We start from the raw sequence: 23,506 nt of genomic DNA on the forward strand, positions 1-23,506 counted from the left end.
TGGATGCATGATCTTTTCTTGTCTTTCTGAAGATATTGATTATAATTCTTCTGAAAATTTCTTCTGTTCCCCGTATTACCTTTTTTCTCTGAACTCCTTCTTTTCTCTGTGTTTGGTGGTTTCTCTCAAGTGTCTGGTAACCTTTGGTGGTCTATTCATTCTTAAGAGTAAAGCATCACAAAGCTCACTGTGCACCAGTGTATGTGGGTGGTGCCTGGAGATTGCTGTGTCTTATCACGGGGTGACTGTGTGGCCAGCTGGTCTTTTGCTGGAGATGCCCAAATGTCAACATCTAAACTCATTTTCTCTGGACTTTCCAATCTGTTGCCTGGGAATGGTGTAAACACGTGTGTTGGCATCCTGAGAAAAGAGAACTGTAGCTGTCCACCTGTGAGGATGTAGGCTTTCACTTAAGCCTCTTATTTTGAGTGTGCACCTCATCCTAATTTTGCTTTTGGTTGTGTACCCAACTCTGGGATTCAGTTTTTCTGGCAAATACTCTGGTTATGGCAGAGACAGGGGGAAGAGTAGCCCTCCAATTACACAGAGAGGGGATGGAGACTTGGGCACTCAGTTTCCATCACTCCTTAATTCCACATCACCTCATTTTCATGGTATCTGAGGCCTCCAGTTCCTGAGTCTCATTAGGTCCTGGGGGGTAGCATTATTTATTGTGGGTACCCCTTCCTCCACACCCTCAGCTCTGAAGACACTTGGGTTTCTCTTCTCTGCTAAGTTATGAACTGTCCTCCCTTCACTTTCTGCCTTCATGTGTTATGAGTCCATGCAAGGCAGGATTTGTGTACATTTCTTTTTCTCCGTATTATTTTAGGATGATTTTTGAGAAGGGGAGGGGGATAAATGTCTTTTGTTGTCATCTCTATCATCTTAAAACTCAAAATGTTGGGTTTGGTCTTGCTAATACTAGGTAAAACTTGAAAAGTCTATCAAATATGAAATAATTACCTATGATACTCCGGAAATAAGTGTTGTGCAATGATATTGTGCTAAAATTTAGAGAGATTTTGCCCATGAAAAAGCTATTGACTAGAACTAGCTGATGAATCAGAGCAGTAAGATTAGAGATAATGTTAAAATAAGGTAATTTGACTAGAAATTTAATCAGTAGTTAAAATCAAATGCCATCTAATAGATTTGAGATCAAAATCTCCAGCCATTTTTAAACCATCAGTTATCATCCATTTTATAATAAGATGGAACATATTTTGCTAAAATGTTCCACACAGTCCCTGTCCCCTGCTCTGCCCAGAAATCTAGCATCTTGGTCTTAAACTACTGGTATCATGGATACTTTTAAGAACATAACAGAGCCCTAGACTCTCTTCCTAGAACATTTTCTATAATTTTATAATATCAAAGACTATGGAGCCTGTCTCTAGATCCTCGGAGTAGACAATCCCTGAAGTACAGCACCCACACACAGTCACACAAAACATATTTACCTCTCCCGACTGTGATACCTGAGTTACTGAAGCAGCACCTATCTCTTGACTGTGATTTAAAGCTGCCTGGTAAATGGTTTCTGGGAGTCATCAGGCCTGAAAAATGCCCACCTGCCACTAAGTGTCCTTTTGCCCCTCCCCCATCCTCATCCATCTTCCTCCCAGGGCTATCCATTCAGGCCTGCATGTACCGATATTGAGTAGAAAAAGTCAACTGCCTGCTGAAGACAATACACTTTCAAAAGAAAACAGAGAGGCGGCAGGAAGTATATTTTAATGCATTTACCCCATTCTTGACTCTGGTTTATTCTTTTATTTTCAAATAAAATTATATCTTTCTGCTCCTGACCCAATCATTATGGTTTTTATTGAGCTTTAATGTTAATATATCTTCTCACCTGTATTCCCTCACAGTTCGTATCAGAAATATAAGCAGTAAATACAATATATCTAAGTAGAGTCAGCCAGGGCATATAAACCCATTTCCCATGTCACCCCCTCCAGCAAAGCCTTTCACCTGCCCTCTGAGCAGGCCTCCAATGATATTCCTTCATTGGGCTGAAATGTATACTGGGATAAGCCTACCCCCAGCCAATACAGCATATAATAACTAGAACTCCAAAAGACCCAAGCCAGTAAGATTGATTCTCAGGGTCTCCTGGACTACCCAGTAATTTCTATCATTAGCCAATGTAAAATTTGAATCAGCCAGGATGTACTCTCATTTTAATGATGATCCTGTATGATACCAGTGAATGGGGGAATATCATAGCCAGAGAAAAATGACCGTTACTTTGTGACTCTGTTGAATCCAAACAGGTGTAAAAACACCCATAATATCAACACTAGATGGTGCTATAGACAATTTACTAATTTAAGAAGTGTTATTAAGTGCCTATTATATACTGAGCACTGGGTAGATTTGAGAAGAGGCCTGGGATAATGTCAACAACAGTTAACTTTTATAGCGCTTAGTATATGCCAGGCATTTTCCTGAATACTTCACATTCATTAGCTCATTTAATCCTTACAAGAACTCTCTTGAGATAGGTAACTGTTCTTATCTTCCCATTTTGTAGATGAAGACATTGAGGCACCAGGTTACAAGACTATAAAGTAAGAGAGGCGGGATAAAAGCCCAGGTAGCCTGGCTCCCCAGTCTGTGTTCTTACTCACTGTGCTACACAGCCCCTAAGTCGAGGTGTGGGTTCAGTTGCACAGCTTTTAAATCCTATTGTGATGATACAGTGTTAGATAATAGGGCTGTAAAGAATCCCTTGGTGTGTGCTTTATTTCACGAAGGACGTTATTCTTGAGTAGGAAGAGATTGATATTGCAGAGCCATTGGATATTTTTAGTTTAAATATGGCTCTGTCACATCAATACGTGCTTGATAATATACAGTGCTTTACAAATGAGGTTTGGAGAGAAAAGAAAGATACAATAGTTTGTAATATCTCAACTTTATAAAATGTTTAAATATATGTATAGGAAAAAGACTGTTAAGATGTACATCAAGATATTATCAGTAGTGGAATTACAGTTGGCTTAAATTTTTTTCTTTGTGTCTAAAATTTCCATAAAGAACATTTGTTTATAAGAACATCTATATTTATACACATGTATGTATATTTGTACATTCTTTTTTGTTTCAAGAATTAGCCCACACTTCATCAAACTGTCCCAGCTTGAAATGAAATAGCGATATTCTAAAAAGTGTCCATTCATTCATTGAACAAATATTTATTATTTACTGATTTCCTGGCACTAGGAACAGGGCAGTGAAGAAGACAGCCGCCCCTTGCTGCACATAGAATCTGGTTACCCCTCGAGCCAGCAGAGTAGTGCCACAGAGCACTGTTTTCTAAAGAGAAGCTGTCATAACATTGGTTGTGCTTTGTGGAAGACAGAACTGGTAGAAATGTCCAGCTCCTCCTGCTTGGTTTCTGGAGGAGGTGCACCATGGACTGCACACCCTTGCCATGTGTGCAGTCCTGGCTCAGCAATCTGAGAAAATGATGCCAGAAATTCTGCTCTCACCTTTCTTTTTGAACCCAACTATCGGAAGTATTGAATTATAAGGGATTTCCTGATGAGTTCATCCTGTTGATTCTGAGATGTAGCAGATGGCAAACTAAGACAGAGGGAATCTAATGATGTACTAGAAATTCCTAATGGTTGCAGACACCCTAAAGCTGAAGATAGTAGGCTCCATATGCTCCACCATGGATTCTGATGTCCAGGCACTGCAGCAGAGCCCTAGGTGGATTGGCTAAGGTTGAGGGACAATATGATAGGTTTTGAAGAGTCTTTCTTCCTCTTCTTTATCTTTCTCACTCTTTTGGACAAGAAGAGGAAAAAGTAAGGCTCAGACAATTCCAAGGGGTTGGAAAAACATGGTTTCTCAAGGAAGTGCCTCCTCTAGAAGAGTCTGCACACCATATTCCTAATCTGTGTCATCGTGCCTTCGCTGATCTACAGATGGCTTGAATTTGAAGGCCTTATGAGCTTGGGACAGAAAGGCAGTATTTATAGAAAAAGCATTTAATTTCTGGTATTTTTAAATTTCTGGCATGCAGAGTGTTGCAGGGTCACTATCTGGGGTCTTTGTTTGGTACATTATTAAAATCACATTTATTTCAGCCAAAAAAGTGCTCTTTGAAGGTTTCATTGTAAATGCCACAAACAAGATGCTCATACCATCGTAAGAAAAAAAAAAGCCCCAATTTGCAATGCTGGTGGCTGGTCCAGCTCTGCTGGGTCATCCTTAACATGAAGAGTCTGCTTGTGAAACTTACATCTCCTAATAGAGGCTGATGGTTCTATAAGAAGGGTGCCTTCAGTCACCCCCCAGTTCAGCACATATCCCAGTCATGGGTGGATCACGGTGGTCAGAGAATTGTTAGGGCAATGTTAGGGCTCCGTGTGCGTGGACAGCAACCCCAGTATGCTTCTTTTTCAGACCCTATTTTATTTGCTTTGTGATGGAATGGCAACCACTCAACATATAGATCCTAGGGGCAGCCTGATGGGTATCAAACTGTTCCATATGCTCCAAGGCAATAATATTTAGCAGAGGACTATCTCAAGCTTTGGAGTGGAAGCAGATTTCAATTGCTTACTAGGAGTGCTTATGAGTATTTATACTACTGGATGTCACAGCATACCTTCTTTTTAAAAAACGATCTTACCTTTGTCAATCAGAGACAGTGTGTGATGAAAGCATAAGGGGAAGCACAGGTATGCAACCACAAACTTCAATGGAGGGGAAAAAATCCCTACTGAGCAAACTATAGCATCTAGATTTAGTAGTCATACTCCCTCGGCATTTACAGTAATGTCTGTCTACCAATAAATGGGTCTGCTGAGGAGAAAAGGGGGCACCTTAGGCCCATTTTGAGGTCCAGAGATCAGAACCTTTCCAGCTGATAGGGAATCACCACCTAGCACCAACATGCTCACATATCTCCTTTACCAGAGTATGCAATGCAACAAGCCAATTGCAGGTTGTCTAATTATCCATGGGAACGGGATAGTTTTGATTGAATTTGCTTATCTTTCTTTTCAAGATGAATGCAACCAAATATTGATTTGGCATTAATTAAATATAGATTTAGGCCTAACTGATCCTTTCCTTACCAAGCTCAGAGTTGGAAAAACCTTACAGTCTATATATAAATGACTTTCTTTCCCAACCAGAAGCTTCTGAAGGCACTTACTATCAAATCATAAAACCTTAGTCACGTTTTGGGAATATGTTGACCCTTAGCCTCAACTACGGTTGCAAGTGCTTGTCTACGTAAGTCTAAGAAAGGCAACACAGTCCAGTACAATTATATATGTTGCATAGATGTTTGATGCATACATTTAAAAATTGGATTAATTTTATATATAACTTTATTATTATATTCTATATAACCACTTCTAAGTCTTAATTTTTAACCTGTTTATTAGCATAACTTTCAAATTCTTTATTTTGGAGAGTTAAAAACATACAAAAAATAGAATACTATTAATATAATGAACCCAGTGCAGTCATTGCCCAACTTCAGCAGGAATACAGGTTTTGCGGCTTGTTTCATCTGTCTCTTCACATGCAGTGTGTGTTTGTTTTGTTTTGTTTGCTAGCATATTTCAAAGCAAACCTCTGGTATCTGTCAACACTCTTTATTTCATTCTCAAGAAGTCCTAATGTGGTCAAATAAAATTTGCTCAATATATTTCTGCTCTCTTATTTTGATAAAATGTACAAAAAGATATACAAATTGTATAAGGAAATTTTCAACTAAATAATAAGACTTGAGAAAGTTGAGGTTTCTACATCAAAAGATAATAAATAAACATAGCTGTATGTATATAGCACATATAATGCATTTTAAAAAGAACCAAAAGAAAAAGATCAGATTCTTAAGGACTTAGCTTTCAACCCTAACAATATTTGTGCTTTATGATGCTTTTTTGACGACAAGGACGGTATGTTTTGTCCGTGTTTAGAAATATAATTTATATTTTATTTCCGATAAATTACCAGTGAACTGCATATAATATAACAAATGGTTTATGACCACAGAAAATGAAGCAGATCACTTCCTGCACATTAATTGTGTAGAAAGACTGATCTCTCAAAGTGCCACAGAGCCCAGGTTGGTGAATTTCAAGAATTTGAGGCTTCTTCAAAGCTTACCCCAATTTTTATTAGCCATAATTGAGCCAAAACTAAACATGAGACCCATGAAAAATTAAAACTTTTTATAGCTCCCAACTTAACACCCTTAGGTGCCAGGTTTCAGTCCCAAGAAAGTGCCACTAGGAAATCATACACCGTGGAAAATGGAGGCTGTGATAAATGACCATGGCTCTGCTGCTGGGTCTCCCCGACCTGGAGGATTTGGCTGGTGTCATAAAACACAAAGCGACAGATTAAGCAGTTTACCAACATCATAAAAATCTCAAGAATAAATTCACTTTAATCAAAAATCCTATATTGTAACTAGGCAGCCCCAGCCTCGAAACCACATACATTTACGTATAAGCCTATGTCCATGAGCAAGAGGTTATACTTTCCCTGTAACGTCAGACATGATTATGGTCATACACTTTTACAATTTACATGTCCTAAGAAAAATACCCAGCTCTGGCTGATGGTGCGGGAGAATTTATTTTCACTAGAAAGGGAATGACCCATAACTCATGAATGGCAGGGCTTAAAGTGAGTTATGGAGGTTACTCTCCTGTGAGAGGAAATGGATTGGATTATCCTTCTGCCCAATTGTATGTTTGGTTGTTAGCACACCAGGTTCTTAATTATGTGCAGCTTTGCCTTTTCTCTTTTGTAAAATAAATGTGGATAAAGGGAATGTCAGCTGGAAGCATGGAGTGCCTAATTGGGGCTCTAAGATGCAGTCAGAGAGAGTAAAAATAGAAACCTTTTTTAAATGATTAAAAGACAGGAGTCTTAAATGTAATTTAAACACAGTATTCAAATTGATTAGCCCCATAGTTAATTTATTGTGTCTGGTGCTGATATTCTGCAAAAACATTTAAAAATAATTCCTTTTCTAAATTAAACATTTGCCATCTTGTAGGTTACATTTGCATGAAGATTAAAGAGTTGGTTGTTCTATCATGTAGATTTTATTATATTATTACGATAATGCTGCCATTTATTTTAAAGTAAATATAACAAGTTACTACTTTTTTTGATAAGGAAATGCAATGTAAAAATGATGTTTGATGATTACAAATATGATTACTGTTTATTATTTATTTTAGTCAGTTACAGAACAAAACATCTAGATCTCTCTCTTTGTAACTTCCAGTGTTACAGTCTACAAAGGAATTTGATTTCTGTTGAGATTAGGATTCTGATTATTGAGTAAAAATATTTTATTTAAAATTTCAATTGGTTCTATATTTCTTGGACAGGGAGGGAGGAGTTTCAGCTGTGCTTCTAAGATCTTCCAGAAGGACTTTTCTACCTCAAAAATCAAGGACTTTCCTGGAAACTGCAGTCAGAGGACAGAACATCAGCCTCAAGCTGGTGAATAGGATGGATTTTCTCCCTAAACATCCCTTCTGCTCTCTAGTTTGAATTATCAATAAAATGGTTTGGCTTATCTCCGAAAATAACCTTGTTGACAACACAAATATGGATTTCAACACGCTACCTCCACATTAAGATTTAAGAAGCCCCCAGTAAATGTCAGGGAGTGTCAATGTGTTTGCTGTGATACTTGGTTATTATTAGTGTTTAACTGCAATTCCCCACCAGCGCCACGCTGCCAGCACCACCATAAATTTTAATGTGATCATGTGCTCTTCTCTTTTCATATCCAGTGAATTCTGCAAGATCATAATATTCTATATGAACCCTAGTTGAACCTTAGTGTGATATGAAGAAAGAACAAGATTTCAAGCAATGATATTTGTTCATCATTTTATAGCTTTTTTAAACTGGACACTAAGCAACATGGTTCCTTGAATAATATTACCCTAAACTAAATTCACTCATTCAATTAATCTTTATTGATATCCTACGGGATGCAGGGCATGGCCCAAAGTGCTAATGAGTACATTTATGGGATAGTAAAGAATACTGGCTCTTAAAGAAATCTTTTTTTTTTCCCCTTGGAAAATCTGTCAGAGCTCATACATCATTTATAAAACCGAAAAAAATGTCTCTGCAACCTTGGCACCACTACATGCCTTTTATTTTACAGAATACAAACAAAAGCAGAGTCATTTCCTATATCTAGTCTACATCGTGAACATAAGAAATATGTCCCTCATCTTTTATCACGTATTTATAGTTATAATTTATTTATTATGTATGTGCATGATGGAATATTTGTTCTATAAACTCCTATTAGTAAAGTTAATTTATATGGTGATCATTGATCTGCAGGTTTTCTTCCTCATTTTAACCACAAATAGTAACTCACTACCTACTGTATTTGCCAGAGGAATTCAAAGTATTTGGGAAATTTTAACTATCTAAATATCTCTTTAAAAACAAAGAATAACATTGAAGCTTTCAAATTTATAAACGTGAAATTTCAGACCAGAGGCATGGAGCAAATTAATAAGTCATTAATAGGGTTCCCAGTGAACAAAATGTTTATCATTTTATATCAATTTGCCTGTCCTGCAGAGTAGTTCTTTTTTTTTTAATTTCTAAAGGAACAAAACCGCTTTGTTACCTAGACATGAACCTGAATACTTTTGCAAAACACAATGCTGAGTCAATAAGTTTATTTTCCACCCGTGAAGTCATTTTAGGGTTAAAGGCTAGGAAGCTAGGGCGTATATTTATAATTTGCTCATCCCGTTGTACGTGGTGCCAAAATTTGTTCAGCAGTGACACACAACTATGCATCTCCCCATTCCCAGAGACAATGGGCTTGGAAAAATACACAATCACAGATTTAAGGTCACACGGAGAACACTATTATTCACATTAACAGCGCAGTATGCAAGGTGGCAGTCATAAAACAGGCTCATCCTGATGGAAGATGCTCTTTTCCGACAGACTGGTTTTGTTGCTATCTCTTTTAGGAAAAACATTTATTTTGTGGTGGGGTGTGTACCTCAGTATTCCCTGTGCTAGAAGAAAAGAAGCACTTTCAAGGAAGGTTGGTAAGGTTTTTTCCCCCTTTTCTGGAAACCAGCTGGTAAACTTTGCCTTGGAGCGCCATCTAGAGGAAGCCTCAGCACACACACGCTGTGCTTTCTTAGCCTTATGACATGACCCAGGCTGAATCCAATGGTTGGTATATGGTGAGTTTCCTTTCTTTTCTTTCTTTTTTCCCCCCAGATTAATAGAGAATTTTGGTTCTAACACAACCCACAGACAGGAAATATGAGATCACTGGAATGGAAATTTAATCACTGATAAGATCAAAACATTGAAAGGCTTTTAGAATCTTCAGGGGTGCCAAAAGCATGAGTGCCCATTGGTGGTAAGAAATAGGGCATCATTTTACCATAGGCTGAGCCACATTCCAGAGATGAGAATTGATGAGCGAGTTAAATTTATTTTTAGCTACACTGATTGAGTCGTCTTTGTTACTTCTGTAATTATTTTCTTAATTAAAAAATTCTGATTAACCAGACTGACCAAAGTCAAGCTTGGAGAAGATACTTATGTTAGAGAAAAACAAATGTTGACACTTTTAACCGACTGTAACCCTTAGTTAAGTTCAACAAAATTTAATGAGCAGAAAATACTATCTTTTCCAGATGTGGCTACTCAATACAATGTGAAGGAGAACAAAATAATGTTGTATTCTTTCTGAAGTCATGTTTTTGTTTTGTGATCTCCTCCACCCACCTTCCTTAGAGAAATTTAACAATGAAGTCTCCTCTTTCTGTGTTAGCACGAATGCAAAAAAACAAAACCTAAGCCTTCTCCAACAATGCTGCTCTTCAAGATTGCTGAGCATACTTGCAAAACAACTGCACCCTGGAAATATTCTGACGATATGAGCATCCCCATTGTGGTGATACAGTTTAAGAATTCTATTCTCTTCAGTTTCTTGGAAAGGATCAAAATTGCCCATATAATGGAAATACCCACTGCAGAAAACTGGATATATATTTCCTTTCGCTCCTAAGTGTCCACTGTGACCCTGCTGCTCTTGCCAGTTTCCCCTATTCCAACTATTTTAAGGCTTGTCATAAAAATCTGTCTCTGTCCTTGACATTTCTAACTCAAAAATGTCACAGCTATTTCTTTTTCCTTCATTGAACAGGGTTCCTGCTTACTTATTTTGGCAATTCAGCATAAATCCATAGGTTTTCCAAAATAATGAGTTAAAAAGTTTTTTATTGAATGTCCTCTGTGGGCCAGACACATGAACTCTATACACAAAACATTATACCTTATTTACTGCAGTAGGATATGGAAAAACAAAATGAAGAATTTTTTCCAAGCAATGGTTGTTACTTGAGCTATTAAGCCTCATGGTTCAAAGCATCTTCCTTTCTCACTTGACTGGCTCACTCCTCTGACGGTGGATGCAACAGAAGAATGGAACCAGTCCAGTTTTCCCAGGCCAGTCTGCCTGTTTCTTAAGCAGTTGAGGACCCAAAGCACAAGTCCCTAGTATAAAAGACATTCCGGCCCCATCTTCTTATGCTAGATGCACATTTCAGCTCATGTCAATTCAACATACATTTTTTGAAAACCCACCAAGCACATGACAGAGTGCAAGGACTGGTGTGACCCTCAATAAATGGTGGTTGAGCAAATAAGTAGATGCTGTTGAAAAAACAAGAAATGATCTCTTCCCTCAGCAGCTTACTCTATAGGAGTAAGTGACAGATTTGTAACTTAAAATACACAGTAGCAAGAAAGATGTGTTGTACTAGATACAGGACATGGAAAGAAGTAATTATTGATGATTTGGGAAAAAGGGGAAGACTTTGTAGAAAAACTGGCACCAGCAATGCCTTAAAGGATGAGTAAAATTTTAATAGGCAGAAAATGAGGCAGAGATTTTTTTTTTTTTTTTGAGGAAGAAGCAGAATCGTCTTTGTTCATTGGGACCAAAGGAAAATGCGTTTCATTTGGTGCTCTGATTTTGTGTTTAAATTTTTGTCTGGGTGCAAAAATATAAGGTATTTATTTTATGTTGGAAGAATCCAAGACTCACATTCTCTTTTTTTGTATGAAATATGTTTACACACACCCACAGACATGTATGTAGACGTGTGTATATATAACTATGAGGCCAAAGAAACCAACATATTTAAGCCAGAAAACATTTTACTTGATGATAGCGTAACAATGTAATAGAAATTATGCCAAAACAAGCCTTATTTCTTGCCAGAAGAGGTAAATAGAGGATTTGTTTCAATCTTTGCCACAAACATTTGCTTTCAGATTAAATTCCAAGGCTTACATCTGCCCAGTTGCAGTAGATATCTCCGTGAAACAGACTGGCCACCATCACTGGGTTAAAATCCCATGGGACAGAGATTTTAAGGCAAGTAAGCCCTAAACCTGGAGAGTGCGCACTCTTAGCCCTCTTTTCCCCTTGGCCTCCCTGGGCATTGTCTCAAATAAGCATCCTCTCAGGATTTCCATATTCCTGCGGGTGATGTTCACACCTCCCTACTGGCTTCCCACCAGCTAAAAGAGTCATATCCAGTGATCTCTTTGTTCTGTTACTCATCTACATTTCCTCTGCAAAAAGATTACTTTAAAAATCTGAGCATTTCTTTTGTAAAAGAACAAGTTTACCAAGAAAAAATACTGAACAGAAGCTCAATAATCATTCCAAGGCTACACCGGCTTCAAGGGGTCAACGATGTTACAGCTTTCAAGCTCAGAAATTGCTGGCACATATATACTTTCATAACCAGGGCAGGTAAGTTCCAACATAAAATGATCACATGGTAATTTTCCAGAGAAATGGAAACATAAAGGAGAAGGCCTGCCAGTTGCTACGAATGAGAAATGATCTTCCACCATCACTAAGCACACTTACGGTTAACATCGCGAACATCAGCTGACACACGTTGAAGGCATGTCTCCAGTTGTGGTACAGAACCATCCGATAGTTTTTCCTCACTGTCAAAAGCCACCTACACAGTGTCTGAAATGGGAGGGAGAGGGTGCGTCAGGCAGTTGTAAGTGATTCCAGTGGACCCTTATCTCAATGGTGCCTTATGTGTGAGTAACCCTCAGTGATCAAAGGCCTTCCACAAACATCTCTTCTGGTTCTCACAGTAATCCCATGAGGTGTGCAGGGCAGGGATTATCATCCCCATTTTGTATTTGGGAAACCAGTGGTTCAGAGTGGCTAACACGTTGTCCCAGGTGAACTGCTTGGATCACCCAAGACAGACATCTTACCTCGTAGTCAATTTTAAATTTCTGTACCATCCCCAGCTCCATGAACATCCGGAGAGCAGCTGTGATCATGACATCAACGTCGAGAGAAAAGTCATCAAAATGAATGTCATCGATGGCAAGTTCTGACACCAGAGGGATGTTGGCTGCCTACAAAAGCAAAAGACATAAGTCAAGCCAAGTTCACCAGCTTTCCCAAACCCCCATCCTGCTCTCCTCCCCTGCTTATCAGAAGTGCCACATAAATCAGGCCTGACCTGCACTTACACCCTGATACAGCTAAACTCTGAGCTGTAAATGTATTTTGTTTCTGAACTGCAAATGCCCCAAGCAAATGAAGGTGGGGGCAGGGTTGGGGCGGGGGGAGGGAAACTAATCTGAAAATAAAATACACACACCGGATCTAGTCTGCAGAATTTAGAATACAGAACTGTCAAGTTTATGGAAACTGTGGTCATACAACATATTCTGATGCATATTACGGAGCACTAAATGCAAGAAACATCTGGGCAGCCAGCAGCTGTGAATTTTAATTGATGCTATTCAGGAGAAGGAGATGGGAATACACCACTTTGCCTTGTTTCTATATCCTTATATCCTGTAGCTTGCACGTGTTCTTTGTTACACACGTGTTCTGTATATTCGGAATGATTGAAAGGATCAGACAGCACATCTCTGGTGGGAAATATGTTGTCTTAATAAAATAGAGATATCTGGAGGTTTAGCATAAGCCTATGTTTCACTGAGGAGATCAATTTTGCTGTCTTGTTTAGCTTCATTCTATATAAACATCACAACATAATTACAATACTGGTCATATATATTCAAGGTTTTCAAAACACCCATGTTAGGCAACTGTCAATCAGCTACCCTACAAACAAGCCTAAAAAGGAGAAAAAAAAATCTTTGGAAATCATTTGTATGGTGATTTCATTGGGTTTACCATATTCTTTGGATCACTCTTGGTAAGGGAGTCACTTTTATATTTTCAGGTTATCGGAGACCATTCTGTATTCATATTCCTATCTATTCACTGGGTTTAAATTACCCTGACAGTAATTTATGCCCTGGAGCTACTTACTTTGGCTAAGAGATTCAATCCAACTCTGGCTGCTCTAAGCATTCCAGAAACCACATAATTAATCCTTCCTTCCCAACTCTATGCTCTTCCATAGGTGGAGCTTAGTTTTCCATGTACTTGTAATTAATTCAACCCCTAAACTCTCTACCAGTTGTCTAAGTCTCCTCTCAAAATGTTCATATGCTTTGGGCATTCCATCAGTTTCATGAATAAATCACTCCTGGAACTTCCTGCATTTCTCCAATCTAGACCAACTATCTTATAAGTCTGATGAGTAGTTTCCATCCTAGGATATTCCTTCACCATAAGTGTGGGAATGGTTTTCTCTCTCTCTTTTGTTTCTCTAGCCCACATCTTTCTCTTTCTTGCTTTCTCCTCTCATTTTGGTGAGACACATCCCCTAACAGATTCCCAAGAAAAGGTGTGGGGTAGATTTGTGAGGCCGTGCAGTCTGAAATGCTTTTGTATTACTGTCACATTTCATTAATAGTTTGCCTAGGTAAGATTTCTAGGTTGGAAATCATTCCATTAGCATGTTAAAGGCATTGCTCTTTGAGCTTTCGATGTTACTTCTGAGAAGTCAGAAGCTATTCTGGGCTATTATACTTTGAAAATAACTCCCCCCTCCAACCGAATTTTTGTAGAATCTTTTTGCTTCAAGAGTTCTGAAATGTCATACAAATGTGCCTTGGTGTGAGTTTATTTTCATTCATTATCCTAGGCACTTTATAAGCCCTTTTCTTTTTTTTTTCCAGTGTATCTATTACAGGTTTTTGCTTTGTAGTTACCATGAGGCTCAGCTTTAGCTGTACTAAATTATTTTAAAGGCTTATCATTAGCTACAATAAATTATTAAGATGACATCTTAATTTTGATTGCAAAAAAAGAGACAGAGGAAAAAAAGATACTTAATTCCATCCCCCTCTGCATTTTGATTTTTTGTTGCCACTTTAAATATTTTTTAAAAATTTATTTATTATACTTTAAGTTCTAGGGTACATGTGCACAACGTGCAGGTTTGTTACATATGTATACATGTGTATGTTGGTGTGCTGCACCCATTAACTCGTCGTTTACATTAGGTATATCTCCTAATGCTATCCCTCCTCCCTCCCCACACCCCACGACAGATCCCTGTGTGTGATGTTCCCCGCCCTGTGTTCAACTGTTCTCATCGTTCAGTTCCCACCTATGAATGAGAACACGTGGTGTTTGGTTGTAAGCTCTTTTCTTAATTGGAAAATTGTGTCTTTTAATTCTAGAAAAACACTTTAAAATAAGCTCTTTGAAGATTTCTTCCTCTCTTTTGTTTTTCTGAAATTCCCTTAACTTGACCTTTGGACTGGTTTGTCTTTCTTTTCTTTTCTTTTCTTTTTTCTTTTTTTCTTTTCTTTCATTTCTTTCTTTTAGTTTTTATTTTCTTTTTCTATCATGTTTTTCATTTCTCATATTTTTTCTTTTCCTTTTTGTTCTGTTTTCCAGGAAATTTCTTCTTACTGTTGAGATTTTAGTACCACAGTTTTCATTCTAAGAGCTATTCTTTTGTCGTCTGGATATTCCTTTTTACGTATTTTTAATAGTACCCTAATTTTATTTCACGGATACAATATTTTCTCTTACCTGCCTGAGGATGTGAATGACAATTCTATTTGTCATTTTCTTCTCTTCTTATAATTGGCTTTACTCTCTGTACTTTGAGTCTCTCTTTTTTTATTGTGGTAAAAATACTGTAGTGTGTACAGTACAGTAGTGTTAACTATATGCACATTGTCATACAACAGATCTCTAGAACTTTTTCATCTTGCATAGCTGAAACTCCATACTTATTAAACAACTCCCCATTTCCTCCTCCTCCCAGCTACTGACAACCACCATTCTCCTTTCTGTTTCTACGAGTTTGATTACTCTACCTCATACACGTAGAATCATGCAATATCTGTCTTTTTTGTCATTGGCTTATTTGACTCAGCATAATGTCCTCAAAGTTTATCCATGTTACAGCATATGACAGGTTTTCTTTTTTTTTAAGCTGAATAATATTCCATTGTATGCATATACCACATTTTTGTTCCATTCATCAATCAATAGTTTCATCTCTTTCTTCATCAGTCAACTTTCAATAAATTATTTTAATACATTAGAGGCTTTAGAAATATTAGACGGTTTCCTTAGCAGCCTGGTAATCTTTAGTTTTCCACTCCTGTGTAAAAGTGGGGCTCTAAAAGTTTCTATTGGAGCTTCTGGGGGCTTCTCTGTAGGGGGAATGTGTCTGACCTGTTTCCTTGGGGAAGCCACCAAATATCAGTGTCTTTGTGTCTTTACTCTTTAGCTACTCAGAATCCCCAGAGAAGAGTCTTCTGGCTGGAGCCTAGTGGGGAAGCAGGTTGGAGGAGGAGTCTCAGCGTTGGTTTCCTGTTCATTCAGTCCTCCTGTTTTCACCCTGCATGCCCACCCTACGCTCTGCACTGCCGATTCCCTAACCCAGAGACCCAAGATTATACTCTCTCCAGAGGACAAGCCTCTAGTCTTTATGGAGTGGGGGAGTAGAACAAAGTATCTGGGGCTCTAACTGCTTCTTAGACTCTCTGTCTTCCTGTTTATAAGCCCATCTTCATTTGCACTTCCAAAGGTACTTAGTCAATTTCTGAGCTATTTGTGGGGAGGAGTCTATGGTATAAATCTACTTGCCTCTCAGCTTTTCCCATTGCTAGGTTATTTTGGCTGTCTTGAGTTTGCTAAATTACTTCCTATTCATCCATCTGTTTTCTAGCGTCCAAAATTTTGTCACCATTAAGTCCCTTCCCAATTTCTTTGGCTTTGAGAATTTATGCATTAAAAAAAAAAACCTTTATTTTTGTTTTAGTAGGGCATGGGGAGAGAACAAAAGAAAATGAGTGTAGTTAATCTATTATCTTTATCCAAAAATCAATGAAGTTATCTTTATTAAATGATACCTAGAATGGTCAGCTTGGAGAACTCAGAGGGAAGCCAGCCTTTGGTCTGTAGGCCCTTTGTTTCTATGTGCACAGGTCTGGCTGCAACCATGTAGATCTCTTTCTCTTATTCTGCGCCCCTGTGGGTTCACTTGTGCCAGTGAACTCACTTATTAGGCTGTAACAATCTTAGAGGCAGATGCCATGTTTATTCTCCTTAGGGAAGCTCCAGAACAATTCTTTACTCCTATCATGTGTTTGAGGGTTTGTAAATAGAGAATACCAAGGTCTCAGAAAGATCTGTACTTGTTGTAATTTGTTCCAATTCAAAATCAGATGTTAGTGAAAAAAAACACTTTTCAAGAGATAGAGGCCCTGTCCCAAAAGACACAAATCTTTCTGGTCTCAGGAGAGAAGTTTGGTTCTGAATTGGCAAAGGAGGCTAAACCTTGTTACAGTTTGTTATCAAAGAAGCAGAAATGGTGATAGAGGCAGCATTGCTCCACTCCAGGTGGCCCCTGTCTTGTAGATTATTAATAGTGTATTCCCTGATACCATTATAAATCCTCTACCTTTCAAAGGCACTAAATTCACTTAATTATCTTAAAAATTAAAGAATATAGGAATTTTTTCATTATGAAATGTTAATGGAAAGGAAATAAGAACATTACGTTGAAAATGTAAAATGACCTCTGGTTCACCAAGACCCATCCTTATTGACCTTGTCTTTTTTTCCCCTAATAGGTTGATTGATCCATGGTTAAATCATACCGGTGTGTAGATCACACTGAGCCCTGCCATAAACCCTTGCTGGCACTTGTAGATGAAAGAAAGTTCCAAGCCTTTCAAGAATGACCATTTTCAGCTATTTCGAGAAGTCTGGGTAGTTTTCATCCCCACATTGCTGGGTTCAAGAGCAGGTTCTGGAGAAAACTATGAAGAGTAACAGGCAGTATGTATCCTGAGCAGACAAGCATAGAGATCTGGTCTGCAAAAGATTTGGGAATAGCCTTTCATTGACAAATTCCTTGTTATAGAGACACAGTGCTCCCCATTGCTTCCAGTAAACAGAAAATGAGATTGCATCTTCCAAACCTATAATTACTCTAGCCATAGGATATTAACAAAACAAATCAAAGTCAATTTCTCCAAGTGTCAGTCTTCAACTTTTAAATATTTATAAGGTGTCATATCCCTAAATCAAAGAGGAGTGCCACAATCCAAAATAACTACTGAATTAATAGCCAGGAAATAACATTTGGATAAAAGAACCATTTACTTTACTGCAGCAATAAATGAAAACACAGAATTATGAGTCCTGGAGCTAATTTGAATAATGTTCAAGAAGTGAGACTCTAGCTGGTTGGAAGTACCTGATATCCTTTGACCATTCCTCTTCTTTGTTTGGGTCTTAACAGTTAAGTGGTTATCAAAGGGAGTCATAAAACTGCCTCCTCTAAAATTGAAAAGGTAGCTTTACAAAGAGGACATAAAATGTTAAAATACAATCCTGGATCCCTTGATACATGAATATTACATTTTGTGATGCTCAGAAAATGGGAAGAAACAACAAAGTGGGTGGTAGTCCAGCCCTGGCAATTCAAAGGAAAATTGACTTGTTGCTAATTCCAGCCCACTCACTCTCTTAATCCTCTGGACAAAAAGCAGTAGTCAGGGGCCTTATGATTCTGGGATTAATGGAGACAGGAGGTTGAGCTGTGGTGATGTGGAAGGGACAGCAAAGTTCTTTCTTTTGCCAATATAATTATAGCCCTTATTATGTGCCAGATACTGTTTTAGGATTATACTTTGCATATACTCACTCATTTGATGTTCACAAGAACCCTAAAAGCTTGGGAATAGTTTTAATTCCATGTTATGATGAGGCAACTAAAATAAATAATGAATAAGTTGGTCAAATTTGCAGCGTGATTGTCAGAGGCAGATTTGAACCTGGGGAGCTTTGTGCTAGAGATTGGCTCCTAATCATCACACTGCCTCTCAAAATGGGCCTATGCCAAGCGAGGGTCCCCCTTTCTGTATTATGCAAACTAACTTGGGTGCACCATGGCTGGAGTTTGGGATTTATATCCAGATGACTAGCTTTTCAACCCGTTTTTTATTATGAGTGGCCTGGACCCACGTGAGGGACAATGTTTTTGTCTTTACTTATATAAAACTCACTTGGGAAAGTCTCTAAATTCACAACTGACTTTGGAATGAACCCAAATTGTTACTTTGTGTTGACTGTAGCTAACCCAGAAACAACTCAAATACTCCCAAGACCATGCTGAAAAAATAACTTGTCTTCTGGGGGAGCAAACAATGAGGAGATGACAAAGGAGGAGATAAATGGTATTAGCAGAGCAGTGATGTTATGAAAAAGTAGGTTTTTGCTTGATCACAGGAGTTTGAGGCTGCAATACACTATGATCGAGCCTGTGAATAGCCACTGCATACACTCCAGCCTGGGCAACATAGCGAAACCCCATTACTTAAAAAAAAGTAGGATTTAAATTCTTCTGGCAATTGTTTTCTTTTGATGCCATTCATTAAATTTGCCTTGTAGTTGCCTAGAACACTCTTCATGACAGATATGGGCTCTCATCCTACCTTTAACACTTACTTGGCTGAGTGGCAGTGGGCAAGAAACTAACGTAAGCCTCAGATTGAGCATTCTTTGTATAAACAATCACAAAATTGTGCTGCATGGCTGTTGTGAGGAGTGAATGAAATAATGCACACAGAGCCTAGCACAGTGCTTGGAAATAGGAAATAGTAAGTAACGGTGCCTGGCATGATGGCGCTTGATGTTGGTGTGTTGTTGTTACGCTCATTATGATTTTTATACTGATAGCAGCCCCATAGAAGGATAGGGTGAGTGGAGAAGATTTTGGTAACTAGACTCTGAAGAGCCAAGCTCTATCCTCTGCCCCAAGAGACCGCCCAGTTTAATCCATTTTAATTCAGTACATATGTATTGTGCACCTAACTGTACGCCAGGCACTGGCATATGCTGTGGTTACGTTTGTAAAATCAGTGTGGTCCCTGTGCTCGCAGCCTGTCAGAGGATACAGAGAAGCAAACAGGCAATTACAGAACAGTATGGGTTAAGAGCTGCGATGGGGGAAACACGGGGCACCGCAGGAACCCCTGGGAGCGTTTAGTGAAATACATTCGGCTTCACGTTCCTGCCTTAATTCCAAACTGTCATTAAACCTCAGCTTTATAAAGTATATTTAGTAATTTAAACAGTTAAAAATAGTTACTATGATAAAAAATGTTTAAAGGTCATAGAGCATGTATCAAAACCTAAGAAAAGCTGTGGACTCCATTCCTGAGATGCTCGTGGGCTACCCAAGAAGAAAGAATAAACAATGATTCGTGGAAAAAAAAAAAAAAACCATAACAACCAGAAGCATAAAGTTCAGAGGCAACAACAGGAGTGGGCGTATGAGATGAAAAGAAGCACAATGGAGGAGGATCATCTGATGTGGGCATTGGAGGGTGAATACAAGTTCACCAGGAGAATAAGGAAACATGGCGGAGAACAGCACTGCAGAGTATTGTTCCAATCTCCCCTGAAGATGGTGCAATACCAGGAGGCACAGACAGAGGGCCCCATTGTTAACAAAAAAACAGTGCTTGTTCACAGAGATCCAAGACTTCCTCTAATAGGCTTGGACCCCTTAGCTGCCTAAACAACTGTAAAACTTGAGTTCATCCAAGTAAAGGGCATCCGCTTTGCCAAGCTCCAGTGGCCTTGGACCACAGAGCAGGCGCCTGGCTTGCCTGTGACTCCAGGACTGACTTCTGTTTGCTGTCTATGCCAGGTTGGCTCCCTCGACCTGTGGTAGTGACCAGTCGCCATTCTCTATGGTCAAACCTCCCAGAACTTCCCCTTTGAAGCTCTGGTCCCAATTTTAGTTGTGGCAGGTGACAAATGTTTGGGCCCTTTTCGTATGGGAAAGCAATTGCCAGTGTTTCCTTTTCCCTTTCTTTGCTGCACTCAACAGCAAACCCTTTATTTCCTCTTCTGGGAAAATTTGAAGACCAAGCAACCCTCTGTGTCCTCCAGGGAAAAGGAATTTGTTTTCGGTTGAGTGGGGTTCTGGGTCTAATGGGTCTATCTATTTTGAAAGAACCAGGGGAAAAGAGAGAGTACTCTAGAGCCAGAAGGAAGGAAGGACGTGCTCCCGGGGGAGATAAGTAAGAGAGGAAGGGCCAGGCGTAGTGGCTTATGCCTGTAATCCCAGCACTTTGGGAGGCCGAGGCAGGTGGATCAACAGAGGTCAGGAGTTCGAGACCAGCCTGGACAACATGGTGAAACTCCGTCTCTATTAAAAATACAAAAATTAATACAAAAATTAGCTGGGTGTGGTGGTGGGCACCTGTAATCCCAGCTACTCAGGAGGCTGAGGCAGGAGAATTGCTTAACCCTAGGAGGTGGAGGTTGCAGTGAGCATTGCACTCCAGCCGGGGTGACAGAGTGAGACTCCATCTAAAAAAAAAAAAAAAAAAAAAAGAAAGGGAAGAGGAAGAAGAATTTCCCGCTTTCACAGAGATACACGAATGAGGAAAGAGAGGGAAGGAGAGAGCCCCCGGGAGCATGGCTGCTGATCCTTGCACATTAACCTAGAAAGTGGATGCACCTAGCAAAGGACCCCCATGGAGGCAAAGGACTCCCATGTTGGAGCTCCCATGAGCTAAGTGACAGTTGAATCAGAATCCATGGACTGTCCCATGTTTAAGTTGAAACCTCTCATTATTTGCACTCAAGAGTTCACCAGCTCTTCCTCCCATGGAAGAGTGGTGAGGACTTTAGCTCATCAGCGTCCAGCACCTCAACCACTGACCACCCAATGGGAATGACACCTGTTTGGGCAATGCACCCTTGCTTAGTCACCAAACACACAATACCTAAAGACACTAATAAAGCCAAGAAAGAGGCCGGGCGCGGTGGCTCATGCCTGTAATCCCAGCACTATGGGAGGCCGAGGCCGGTGGATCACTTGAGGTCGGGAGTTCGAGACCAGCCTGACCAATATGGAGAACCCCTGTCTCTACTAAAAATACAAAAATTAGCTGGGCTTGGTGGCACATGCCTGTAATCCCAGGTACTCTGGAGACTGAGGCAGGAGAATCGCTTTAACCCGGAAGACAGAGGTTGCGGTGAATCAAGATCACGCCATTGCACTCCAGCCCAGGCAACAAGAGTGAAACTCCACCTCAAAATAACATAACATAACATAACATAACATAACATAACATAACATAACATAAAAAATAAAATATAAAATAAATCACATTATTGGCTGGGTGTGGTGGCTCATGCCTGTAATCCCAGCACTTTGGGAGGCTGAGGTGGGCAGATCATGAGGTCAGGAGATCGAGACCATCCTGGCTAACACAGTGAAACCCCGTCTCTACTAAAAATACACACACACACACACACACACACACACACACACACACACACACAAATTAGCCAGGCATGGTGGCGGGTGCCTGCAGTCCCAGCTACTCGGGAGGCTCAGGCGGGAGAATGGCATTAGCCTGGGAGGCGGAGCTTGCAGTGAGCTGAGACCACGCCACTGCACTCCAGCCTGGGCGACTCTGTCTCAAAAAAAAAAAAAAAAAAAAAAAAAAAAAAAAAAAAAAAAAATGCCAAGAAAGAGGGGCAGGGTTCTGGATACCTACAACCTACAGGAATGTTGGGAGGGTGGGAGTGGGAGGTGGAGAAGGCTTCTACACCTGAACTAGGTTGGGAAGCTGAAATGAAGCAGCTCAAAACTTCCTGAGAGCCAAGGCAGTGGTTAACGATGTCCATCATTAATATGTTGTGTAATTATTGTTGAAAGTCTGATGGACAAGGATAGGAATTGTGTCTGTCTTGTTTACTGTTGTGTCCTAAGTGCTCACTGCAGTCTTCACCACTGTAGGCAGTACCTGGCACATGGGAGAAACTCATTAAATATTTATCAGATGAATGAGTGAAGGCTTGATAATCCTGCTGAAAGTCATCTTACTAGTTTTTCCCAAACCATGCCACAATATCCCCTGGTGAATTTGAGGTTGTGTGAACTTTTTGCCAACTACCCTGGTGATTACCTCACACTTAGATACATGTGCACATGGAAATCCAAGATCAGGTAATATAGGTGAGTCAAGTTGCCTTCTAAGTTTGTGTGAATCCAATGCTCCATTTGTTTATACATCACTGGGGCAGTTTATAGTAGAAGACACATAGAGGCGTCCCTAACCCTGTGACCCCAATCTTCAAGTTCCAATCTGAGCTCACCAGCTGGGTAACTCTGAGGTTAGCCAGCTTCATCCCTCCAAGAAGAAGGTAGGTCCTTGCAGGGTGGATGTGTGAGTGCAGCATGGTGGCTCTGTGAGTTTGTCATGAATTTCTTGTAGTGTCCTTCTTTCTATGTCTTAGTAGCAGGAAACTGATGGAAGGAAGGAAGTGCTCTTGGGGGAGATAAGAGGCAGTTAAGCTTGTGTTGACTACATTACACATTAAGGTTTAGAGATGTGCGATATGAATTCCCCAAAGATGATGCTGCCAGTCCAGCATGATCTTTCTGGCTCAGAGATTGCTGCCTTTTGTTTTGGTTCTGCCCAGAACTACTATGCTCTCTGTATATTGCTTCTTAACTCACATGCTCGGTTGAATCTTAATGGCTTCCTGCCTACATCAACCTCAACCTGCTGCACTGTGGATCTTTCTTGAGTCCTCACTGACCCTCCCTGCTGCAGCCTCACCAGAGAGAGGGAAGGCACAACCACTATTCCTTCTTCCATATTCCATGGTGCTTGGTAGCACACAGGCATGAGACAACAATTCAATGACTGTTTCAGTGACTAGGCAGAAAAAGAAGGAAGATAAGGAGAGAACTTGTTCACCAGCAGGAAATGAAGCTGTCTGGAAACATCAGCCTCTAGAGATGGACCAGGGTTTGTAAACTAATAATAGAGACCGCATGAGTTGGTTTAGCACTTTAGTGTCAAACGGCTAAACCTAATGAACATCATATTCCCTTGTTTCTGTAGTTTAAAATGTCAAGTTTATCAAAGCATTGCCAGTAACAATAAGTCAAAGGAACAAGCCAACACTAATATGGAACCAAGCTCTTAACGCACAAAAGACAGCAAGGGGCATCAAGCCTCA

At 39.6% G+C, this 23,506-nt stretch overlaps 1 protein-coding gene and 1 long non-coding RNA gene across 6 annotated transcripts in view; one reads left to right on the forward strand and one right to left on the reverse strand.

Annotated features, from left to right (window-relative positions):
- Positions 1 to 7,589, forward strand: part of LOC112132294 (uncharacterized) — a 51,823-nt gene extending 44,234 nt beyond the window's left edge. Inside the window, exon 5 of the long non-coding RNA XR_002914113.2 lies at positions 7,389 to 7,589. This is a non-coding gene — a long non-coding RNA (uncharacterized LOC112132294). The remainder of the gene's footprint in view (positions 1 to 7,388) is intronic.
- Positions 1 to 23,506, reverse strand: part of PDE11A (phosphodiesterase 11A) — a 447,272-nt gene that overhangs the window by 94,390 nt on the left and 329,376 nt on the right. For all 5 annotated transcript variants that reach the window (XM_024243401.3, XM_054549537.2, XM_054549538.1 and 2 more), the window contains 2 exons: positions 12,322 to 12,468; positions 11,954 to 12,061 (listed from right to left, as the gene is read on the reverse strand). In XM_024243401.3, coding sequence (XP_024099169.2) covers positions 11,954 to 12,061; positions 12,322 to 12,468 — 255 coding nt within the window. The remainder of the gene's footprint in view (positions 1 to 11,953; positions 12,062 to 12,321; positions 12,469 to 23,506) is intronic.

The sequence above is a fragment of the Pongo abelii genome, chromosome 11, assembly GCF_028885655.2.
Source record: "Pongo abelii isolate AG06213 chromosome 11, NHGRI_mPonAbe1-v2.0_pri, whole genome shotgun sequence".
NCBI lineage: Eukaryota > Metazoa > Chordata > Mammalia > Primates > Hominidae > Pongo > Pongo abelii.